The 10743-nt window shown below is 50.4% G+C and overlaps 1 protein-coding gene across 1 annotated transcript; it reads right to left on the minus strand.

Annotated features, from left to right (window-relative positions):
* Positions 1-1170: 1170 nt before the first annotated feature.
* LOC103304481 (sulfotransferase 1C4-like) lies at positions 1171-7589 on the minus strand. Its single transcript, XM_008161359.3, has 7 exons — positions 7232-7589; positions 6438-6563; positions 5849-5946; positions 5468-5594; positions 4925-5019; positions 2079-2259; positions 1171-1507 (listed from the first exon to the last, which is right to left on the minus strand). The coding sequence occupies exons 1-7, from the start codon at positions 7398-7400 to the stop codon at positions 1395-1397; spliced, it is 909 nt and encodes a 302-aa protein (XP_008159581.2). The 5' UTR covers positions 7401-7589; the 3' UTR covers positions 1171-1394.
* Between the last annotated feature and the right edge of the window lie 3154 nt (positions 7590-10743).

Consider the following 10743-nt stretch of genomic DNA (forward strand, 5'->3'; position numbering starts at 1 on the left):
CTGTTTGGTGTGCAGTGAAGCATATTGTCCCTATCTTGGAGAAAAATACACAGAGGAAATTTAAACAAGCACAGTAAAGACAACATAGACAGACAAGTAACAGCACAATATGCTTTAATATTAATAAAAAGGTGAATTATACCAAGTGTAGAGGAGTCAGAGGGACAGTCTCTTCAGGAGCAGGAGGTGCGGGGACTGGGCACGCTGCCCGTGTGCAGGGCACAGAGAAGGAGGGGATTCCCGGTGGAGGCCCAGGACAATGAAGCCAGTAGTTCAGGAACCTGACAGATGTGAACAGGCTCAGTGGGAGGCTGACTGGCTGCAGTACGAGGCGGTTTGGAAAATGGGATCACCTGTATCACATACAGTTATAGCTGCCTCTGAATTCATGGCTGAAAACCTGGATGCAGCTCTCAGACAGGGAAACGTGGGCATTATTGGAAAATGCAGCACTAGGGGAATGTAATCAGAGTTTCACTGCAGGAGAAGAGCCCTGGCAGGTGTGATGAGCAGAGAAACGCGTCAGAAAGCCCACACTCGCCTAGACGGGAAGCACAGGTTTTGGCGGGAGGGGGCCATGGAGGTGGCAGCATGTAGGGCACGTGGCACGTGGTGCTGCATGTGAGAAGGTGACTGTGGAGGCACTCAGAGCGTCAGAGTAAGGTGGGCTGAACAGTAGCACTTGTGGGTGGAAGCGAGTCCAGCCAAGTGCCCAGGTAGTGGCAAGAGATGGGGAGGAAGGTGTTCTAGCCTGAGCCCTGGGGTGACCTGGAGACATCAGGGGGAAGCAGCCACTGGATGGGCACCTGGCTGTCAAGCCCATTGCTGGAATTAGTCGCTGTTTACACATTTCAGTGCGGCATTAAAATTCAGCTTGGCCCTGGCCGGGTAGCCCAGGTAGCAAGAGCATTGTCTCCATTATGCCAAGGTTGTGGGTTCAATCCCCAGTCAGGGCACATACAAGAAGTGATCAATGGATACATAAGTAGAACAGCAAGTCGATGTTTATCTCCCCCGACCCCACCCCTCTAAAATTAATCAATAAAAAAAACCTACCTTTAACCAACACTTCATCTGAAAACTTGAGTGTGTTTTATGTGACTAGAGAATTTTTAATGTTAGCCAGCACATGACCTGCAAGCTTCAGCAGAATGATCATTAGCACCAGTGTCACGTGTGTAATAGGAGTTTATTGAACCTCCTCCCGACAGTTCCCATCCCCACCGTCCCCAGTCGCTGCTAACTCTGATCTTCCCTTTGTAGAGTGAGCAAAAGCAAACATGACCAACAACTGGTCTGAGAACCCGGGCCCAATGCGGTGTGTCTGGGGAATGAAACTTCTATCGGTTGTTGCCCAGTGAGCTGGGTAATAAACTAAAACACTTTCTCTCTCTCTAGAACTGGAAGTGGAAAGTTAGACTTGTCCCAGCCATTTTCCGCTGATAGTCTTCGTCAAACCGCTCGTTCTGAGCCACGGTGAAGTGATTCCTCCAGTCTCCGACGGCCCCTGAAAGAGGTGTGGGAGTCAGAGCTGCTCAGGACTGTGCTCTCTGCCCTGCTCTTGGGTGCGGTGTCCACTCACCCTGCAGGAGGGCAGGTCTGGGTGCGGCATTCCTCCTGCCAGCCTGTCCCTTTCCGTCCAAGGGAAGAGGACGTCTGTCTGATTGTGGGGCCAGGAGAGCCTGCTACCCCTGAGCCACGTTGTGGTGGGGGTGGGGACCTCACGTTAAAACCACAGGCCTGGGGGCTTTCCTGTCTTTTCCCTGCCCTCTTGCATGTCAGGCAGCATCGAGCTATCTACACAGTGGATGCTTTGCTCCATTGGACTGAAGTCAGCATTTCCACCTTATCATCTAGAACTCTGGAGGGGAGTGAGATAAGGCATTGGGTTTAGACACTAAACCTTACTCTCTAGTTGTGGCTAAACATTGATTTCATTTCATCTGTGGTCTCTTAAATACTCCTTCCCCAGCATCATTTATTATGGACCTTGTTTTTCTTATCCATGGAAACCTCCCCACAGGCCCTGGGGTCCTCGACAGTTCTTTTAGGGTCATGACCAACAGAGAGAGAACCACCTTTCCTCATGAACGGAGAGACCGAGTGGTCCATGACCTCAGCGGGGACTGTCGAGTAGTTTGCCATGGGATTTTGCTTCATGACATCAAACGAAGTGTGATAGGCAATTTTATCTAGGACGTTGTCATCCAGCTTTTTTCCAATAAATTCTCCCAGCTTCCGAATTTCATGCTTTGGATTCTGTGATCAGAGTGAAAAGAAACGTGAAGATTTGATATAAAATAGTTTTTAAAATATTGCATTGAATTAATAATATTGATAAGTAACATAAAATAATAAATAATCCTGCCTCACAAATGCTCAACTTTCCAGAAATGACTCATTTTAATACGGTGACACAGATTTTTAAAAATTAACTGTAATTATTAAGCTTTTCCTGTTCTGAGATGGAAGCACCGCTGAGGATGATGTGCAGTGTGTGGGGAATGCTCTACTAAACTTATTTCCAAATGCCCTGCTCGGGCAGTTACTGGAGGGTCTTGGTCGGCCACGTGTCCAGCAGGGAGTCCGTAGCCCAGTGATGAGAACGAAGGTACCGCAGAGGCACGAGGCAGGCGATGAGGCCTGACCAGGGGAGGCTGCCGCTAGCTCTGCCTTTGACAGAAACGCGCCCAGACATTGCTGTGTGGCCGAGGATGGAGAGGACCTGTTACACTCAGGGGGCGACTGAGAGGCGCCCATGGCTGACGACTCCGGGCCCAGTCCCTCCGCCCCGTGCGTAGGTGTCTCAGTGCCTAAGGGAGCCACTGTTCTCTCATCAGAGGGACGAAAAGCCCTGGGAGATGTGGCCGTGGGACGTCCCTGTTTCTAGAAGGAGTGAGGGAGGGCAAGTGGAGGAGTGTACCCCACAAAGGTATCTTCTGTTTTATGATGAGCTTCTGCTTTAAAAGGGTGGATGTTTAATTTGCCCAGGCTGGGGACTCAGTGATTAGAGCCCCTACCTGTGAACTGAAGAGTCACGGGTTCGATTCTGCTCAGGGGCACATACCTCAGTTGCAGGCTGGATCCCTGGCCCAAGTCAAGGCAGGTGTGGGAAGCAGCCAATCCATGTGTCTCTCACATCGATGTTTCTCTTTCTCCCTCTCCCTTCCACCCTCTCAGAAAGCCAATGGAAAAAAAACATACACTTGGGTGAGGATTTACAACAACAACAACAACAAAAAGTGCTTAATTTAATTGGCCTCCTACAGACTAGGGATCAGCAAGAGTGCTAAAAACTGTGAGCTTTGTGTGACTGCATTCAGGGAATATTCCAGAATATGACCACAGAACATGCAAAAGGGTTTAGGGACTCTGAGGTTAGACTACCTGTGTATTAGAATACTAGAAATATAATAAGCTATTTGTTTTAAAAAAAAACCATAGAGTGCAATTTAAAACAAAACAAAATAAGAATATAGACACGGGGAACAAACTGGGGTTGCAAGGGGCAGGGCAGGGCTGGGAGGAGTGGGTGAGGGGTCAGAGGTACAGACTCGCAGCTGTCTGCTCAGTCAGTCAGGGGTGTCTGTGCAGCAGGCGGCTGTGGTTAATGATACTGTGTTGCATACCTGAAAGTTGAGGAGCAAGTAGATCTTAAAGTTCCAACTACAGGAAATAGTTATAACTCTATTTGGTGCAGATGTTAAATAGACTTACTGTGGTGCTCATTTTGCAAGGAGTACAAATATCAAGTCATCCTGTTGTATACCTGAAACTAACACTATATTACACATCAATGATCTCAATTAAAAACATAAAAAAAGCCGAAACCGGTTTGGCTCAATGGATAGAGCGTCGGCCTGCGGACTCAAGGGTCCCAGGTTCTATTCCGGTCAAGGGCATGTACCTTGGTTGCGGGCACATCCCCAGTAGGGGGTGTGCAAGAGGCAACTGATCGATGTTTCTCTCTCATTGATGTTTCTAACTCTCTATCCCTCTCTCTTCCTCTCTGTAAAAAAATCAATAAAAATATATTAAAAAAAAAAAAAAATAGAGCCGAAACCGGTTTGGCTCAGTGGATAGAGCGTCAGCCTGCGGACTCAAGGGTCCCAGGTTCGATTCCGGTCAAGGGCATGTACCTTGGTTGCGGGCACATCCCCAGTAGGGGGTGTGCAAGAGGCAACTGATCGATGTTTCTCTCTCATTGATGTTTCTAACTCTCTATCCCTCTCTCTTCCTCTCTGTAAAAAATCAATAAAAATATATTTTTTAAAAAAAAACATAGATGCCGAAACCGGTTTGGCTCAGTGGATAGAGCGTCAGCCTGCGGACTCAAGGGTCCCAGGTTCGATTCCGGTCAAGGGCATGTACCTTGGTTGCAGGCACATCCCCAGTAGGGGGTGTGCAAGAGGCAGCTGATCGATGTTTCTCTCTCATGGATGTTTCTAACTCTCTATCCCTCTCTCTTCCTCTCTGTAAAAAAATCAATAAAAATATATTTAAAAAAAAAAAAACATAGAAAATGATGCTTTTTTCACTCTCGATATTTTATATCTGGCAATAAAGCCAGAATTTGAATTCAATAATTCTGACTCTAAATCATTAGTATTTTCCCATTATACCATCATTTCTTAAACTGTTCTTGAAATTGATGTTCCTCAATGAAAAAAGTGTGTTAGAAAAGCGTTTCCCTCCTAAGCAGAATGTAAAATAGATGTGCTGGAAGGCGGGCGAGGGACCAGCAGCAGGAGCTGCGGGAGACGTGCGAGGCGGGAGCCAGGACAGCCGGGGGCATTTCGCACGGGGCAGCTACCTCCAGTGAAATGAAGCCATTCTTGCTCCCTTTCACTCTGCGAGGCCCTGATGTGCCCCCACGCTGTGATGTAATATTTCATGGTCAAATAGGAACACTGCTGCCCCTCACCATCTTCAGGTCCTCGTAGAAGAGGTAGAGGATGCGGTGTTGGTCTCTGGCTTCCCACCATCCTTTCACGTGGTCGTGCCATGAGCCCCAGCACACTGCAAGACAGGGCGGGGCCAGGGCGTGGGATGGGGGGAAAGGGAGTGGACCAGGGCCAGGGGAATGGGAGGGAGGGAGGGGAGAGGGCAGGGGAAAAGGGCGTGGGACGGGTCCAGGGGAACAGGATGGGGCCAGGGGAATGGGACAGGAGACAGGGCGTGTGACAGGGGACAGGGCGTGGGACGGGTCCAGGGGAACAGGATGGGGCCAGGGGAATGGGACAGAGCAAGGGGAGTGGAGAGGGGCCAGGAGAGTGGGGTGGGGCCAGGGAATGAGGTGGGGCCAGGGGGTCCCCGCTCACCAGCTGACACTCCACGAAGGAGTGAGCTCCCAGTGTCAGGTGGTGATCCCCTCACATCCAAGAAGGCAGCCCCATGGGTACTCAGGAAATGGCCCTTTTTATGGTGTTTGAGGCTTAGAAAGGGGTTCAGAGCAGAAGGTTCATACCTTTCCCAGACAGAAAGCTCTCAAAATACTCTTCCCAGGTCCCTGGGGCCGGAAGCGCTTTATTCATCCTGTGGAAATGGTAGTAAGACACCAGGTTGTCCTTGGGGTTTCTTGCCACATAGATTATCTGGAAGGAGGGAGAGAAATAGCCCATGAGGCCGCTGCGCGATGGTTATTGCCCACAAGCTACGTCGGTCCGTCCATCCTTCCGGACAGGGTCTTTGGGATGCTGATCCCGGTGAGGTGGGCGTGGGAGATGGAAAGCTCATAGCCGTGTGCATGCGGTTGTGGTGAAGAGGTGAACCCTTTAATAAGTGAAGTGCTTTCCGAGGAAATAGAGTGAAGACCAGAGCATAACTCAGATTTCCTGCTGCTGTTTACCTTACAGTTTTTCTCCAGGAAAGACGGAGGCAGTAATTGGAAGGGAAGGTGTGTTTTCAGGGTCCGTGGCGAGGGCATCGCATTAGCTTGTTCCAAGCCTGTAAAATGATTTTGATCATTTCCCATATTGTTCTCTGTGCTTCAAAACACTGCTGCGTTCATTGTTACCACCTCAGGGCCAACTGGACAAGGTAAGGCAGCTCTGTGCTCTGACCTGCGAGGATGTGTCTAACCTGTGAATTAATGTTCTGGCTTGAACAATGTCTAACCATTACAAACAGCAAACCAAACGAATAAGAACCCAAAAAATCCAAACCTGTTGACCAGGAAGTCACTGAGGCTCCTCCTGGTGGAGTAAAATTAATGTCTAATTGGAGGATCAAAATTTACCTTCCTTCCGTATAAGCAGTGACTCGTTAGAAGAGATGGCTGGAGTACAGCATTGGCCTGATACAGTGTTTTGAAAAGACAGAGTCACAAAACCCATCATCACTTGTGCGAATGTCTGGAGTTGTGAGAGGCTATTTGACAGTCAGCATTCTGAGTCTGCATTTAGGAGTGCAATCAAGTGAGGTTATTCCACACTCACCCGATCCTATGGACGGGATGATCCATTCGATGAAAGGAAACCGCACGTGAGTAGGTGCTCGTTGAGTTCTGTCAACATCACCATCATTCAGTATGAAGTCCACTATCTCCTGAGTCCACGTTGTCCCTTGTTAATAAGCAGGAGGTGGAGAGGAGTAGACCGTTAGTGTACTATATCCTTAAGATGGTCAAGTGCATGTTAGACATCTGTGTGCATTGTGAAACCTGATTTATGATGGAATTGAGAAAACATCATTCTTTACACCTTGTTTTACCATAGTATGATTTTTATGAAAAGGCTACAGTGTGCAGTAGACTTATGTGTGCAGTTCATTGTTTCCTGCCTCAGCCATTCCCTGGGAGCTGTCCTGTTGACTGAGCTGCACTGTTCCTTAGGAGAACAGCTCTCCGATCCTGCCTGCAGATTTTGAGGGCTGCTGAGCCGGTCAGCAATGCAGAACCACAGTTCCCCTAATCATCCCCAAATCAGCCTGGGTCCCTTTCCTGCTCACTCACACAGAGCGGCTTTGGTCCAAGGCCCACAAGGAAGGCCTGCCTTGGGAACAAATCAATCAACAAGCCTAGAGCCCGTGCGTTCTTTGCCGAGGAGGTAAAAAGAAATGTGCGTCACTGGAAGAATTAAACACTTAAAACTTGTTTCAGTTTCAGTTTCCACTGCGATTTGCTGTAGCCCTCACTGCCCAGCCAGCAGCCCTCCACTCAAACCCAGATCATCTCTTTATTTCCCTATAAATGCATTTCCCGCCCCCTCGCGGCTCCCCTGCTCCGCCCCACCTGCTTTAGGGTAGGTGCAGATGAGCAGGTCGTCAGGCCTGGCCTGGAAGTCCCAGATCTGGTCCCAGTTGTCGCAGGTGGGCGTGGGTTGAAGGATTCCCTTCACGTAGTCCACAGTTATGCGCTCTGTCCCATCACATTTCAACTCCTCCATTCTGTTCAAGGTCATTGGTGTCAGGAGTCAGAGTGCTATTCCCACAGGCTGCGGGCTCTTGTCAGCACAGAGCTGTGGCCTGATACCCTCCAGGCAGCGCCCTCTGACCTCAGGCCTCCTGGGAGCCTGTGCACTGGGAAGGGAAAAGCCGCTGGCCTGCTGGTCCCGCCCGGAGCCAGGCCTGTTGTTTGGGACTTTGCACTCAGGCACTTCCTGGCCTCGGCCCTCCCCCAACTGCAACACCCCAGGCCTCGCCAATCAGGATCGCTGAGTGCTGCTGGCCCTGCCCTCCGCTTCCTGGCCTCGACCCTCCCCCCTCCCCCGACTGCAACACCCCGGGCCTCGCCCATCCTGAGCGCTGGGTGCTGCTGGCCCTGCCCTCTGGCATCAGTGCAGCAAGGGTCAGTGCCAGGTCTCATGTGTCATCTCTGTGTTCACAGAATAAGGCACAGATAGGCCAGCTGTTTCTGAAAGGTCCACGCTGAGTGAAGAGTTGGAGAGGATCTGCCTGTGGGATTACAGTATTGAGCAGCTTCCCTGATGGCTGGAGGGCAGAAACCTAAAGGCTCCGCTGCAGGTTTTAAAGACTAAAACAGACCGGCCTATGAGAGAAGGTTTCTTCCTGCTGGAGGCCGTTTGGTGTTCATACCAACAAGAGTCTCTTCAGGGCTCTTAGCACAGTTTGTCCCAAAAGCAAACGAGTAGCAGGGGGGTTGTGTTAGGACTCGTCCCATCTGCTTCCTCCTTCTTGGGGCTCGTTTCCCTCACAGCCTCCGGCTTGTCTGGGCCCCCGGCTCCTCTCCCTGGAGCAGCCTGGCTCCTGTGGGAGCTGCTTTCCTCCTTCTCCCTCCTGGCCCACCCTCTTCCTGGCTGACCAGCTACACAGAGGCCAGGCTCCTCTCCATTGTTCCTTTCGATGCTGAGTGCTATTGGTCACCAACTAACCTTCCTGCCTTCCTGTGATGCAATAGAACAGACATCTCTCTGCTCCTTGTTTCTTTTCCTTACACAGAGCTCCTAACCTTTGGAAGTTCCGGTGGTTGGAGTGCCCTTGGTTATTCATAAGGAGGCCCATTCCACCATACCTGGGCGTATGCTAAAGAGGGGGGCCAGGGGCCCTGGGATAGTCTCTGAGCTGGAGCAAGTGGGCTGACCACACCAGGAAGACAGTGCATGATGAGGGTGGGAACTTTTTCAGGCCCATCCCCAACCTGCAGGGAGGGGAGAGGGGCTAAGGCCCCAAGAAAGCTCTGGCCACTGAAGCATCAGTGGGTGGTGAGCATGTGATGTTCTCGGGGGCGGGGGGGGGAGGGGGAACGACATGCCCAGTGCCATGGGGAAAGGGCCTGGACACTCTCTGCCCCTCTCCCCAGACCTTGAACTATGCACCTCCCCACTAGACTGCTCCCGACCGCATCCTCATGGTAAAGCTGTGAGCATGGTGCCTCTGTGATCCCTGCGATCCTGCTGGTGGATTAGTGAACTAGGGGGTCACAGGAACTCCCGCATGAGAGCTGGTTGGTCATCGGTGCGGGTGAGCCTGGGGCTGGCTGACACCAGAGATGGGCAGTCTGTGAGCAACTGTCCTTGACGTATGGGGTCTGCACACCGGCAGGTGGTCGGTGCCGACTGAATGGAATTAGGACCCTGGTTGGCGTCGGGGATTGCTGTTGGCATCCCAGCAACCCTCAACGGCTCTCAGAATCCATTCTGTCCCCAGAAGTCAGGAAGTTCTGTTCTTGCTTAAATCCTCCCCCCAAACCTTCACAAGCTCCCGTGAGGGCCTTCGTGCAGAGGCCTCCCTGTACCCAGGCTAAGCCTCTCCCGCTGCCTCTCACGGGGCAGCCCCAAGGCCATGCCTGCCTGGCACCAGCTCCCTCTGGGGTTGCAGACACCACGTCTCTCTGGCGTGCTCATTGGCTCTGCAGGTCGCGCATGTTGAGTTCTTTGGCTTCCTTCTCGGCTGCTCTAATGTCTTCCCACCACGCCCCCTCTCTGAGAGCCCCCCCTGAACTCAGGTCCCCGTGCAGGTCCCACCTTCTTTCCTTCGAGGATGTTTCCCGACCTGGCTGTGTGAGTGGGCATGGCACTTGCTTATTGCAGTCTACATGGTTCAGTTGTGCAGCATTATACAGTCCAGCTGTGTTGTACTCACTCCAAAGTCCAGCTCCCATTTGTTACCGTACAGATGGCCCTTTACATGTTTCACCCTCTTGCACCCCAGCCCCAGGCCCAGCCCCTGATCTGTTGTCTGCCTCTATGAGTTTGTTCGTTTGTTTTTGGTTTCCTTTTAAAAAATATACCAGGAATGAGTGAGATCATATGACATTTGCTTTAGCTTTTCTTTTTTTAATTTATCTTTATTGTTGAAAGTATTGTAGATTTCCCTTTGATTATTTTTTAACCATTGACCCCCTCTAACCCGCACCTGCACTTACCAGGCCTTCACCACTCTATTGTCTGTGTCCATGGGCTAAGCATACCTGTATATATAAAAGGCTAAGTGTCCGTCCATCCGACTGGTAGCTATGACACACACTGACCACCAGGGGGCAGATGCATCACGCAGGAGCTGTCATGTTGCGCACTGCCCATTTAAAAATAAACAGCACCACGGACCTGGCATTGACAAACCAACATTCGGCTTTTCCCAAGTGTGACACAGACCCCGCCACCACCCTGAAGCGACACCCCAGCAAATTGCAGCTGACACTGCCAAGACCCCATGGTACAAAATACAGCCCACAGCCCAGCCCCACTCAGAAACAGTCACTATAGGTGCCAGGTAACAACGTCACATAGCAACGCCTGGCTTCCTCTCCCTAGCGACTAGCCTTCTTGCAGTTTCTTCAGCCCAGGGACACAACTTCCTTTATAGCCAGGTGCAAACATTTTACAGTTCAACCAAATGTCTGTGAAGCATTTTCACGTGTGTCATCTCATTTGATCCTCACAGAAGTCCTGGAGTAGGTAGATAGGAGACTATGGAATACTATTTTCTTTTCATTAGCCAGAAAATGGAAATTTAGAAAGTTTAGAAACTTGACCCGACTGAAGAGATTTAAGAAATGGTGGACCTTGAAAATGCCTTCAGGTTTTCTCACTGCACAGAATATAGTCAAACACTGCTGCAGTTAAATATTTTACCCTTTGTTCTCCCTGTGTGATCTACAATAATAATCTGCTTTGTGTTGATATTTACTGCTGTATTGCTGACAATTACCTGAAAAAGAAGTTGGGATGCTTTACTGGGCTGGAAAAGTTTTAGCTACATCTCAAAGCAGGTCTAATGAAGCAAGTTTATTCTATATATATAAAAGGCTAAGTTGACTCGTGCATGCGCGGTACATACAAAGCT

The sequence above is a fragment of the Eptesicus fuscus genome, chromosome 16 (assembly GCF_027574615.1).
Source record: "Eptesicus fuscus isolate TK198812 chromosome 16, DD_ASM_mEF_20220401, whole genome shotgun sequence".
NCBI classification, from domain to species: domain Eukaryota; kingdom Metazoa; phylum Chordata; class Mammalia; order Chiroptera; family Vespertilionidae; genus Eptesicus; species Eptesicus fuscus.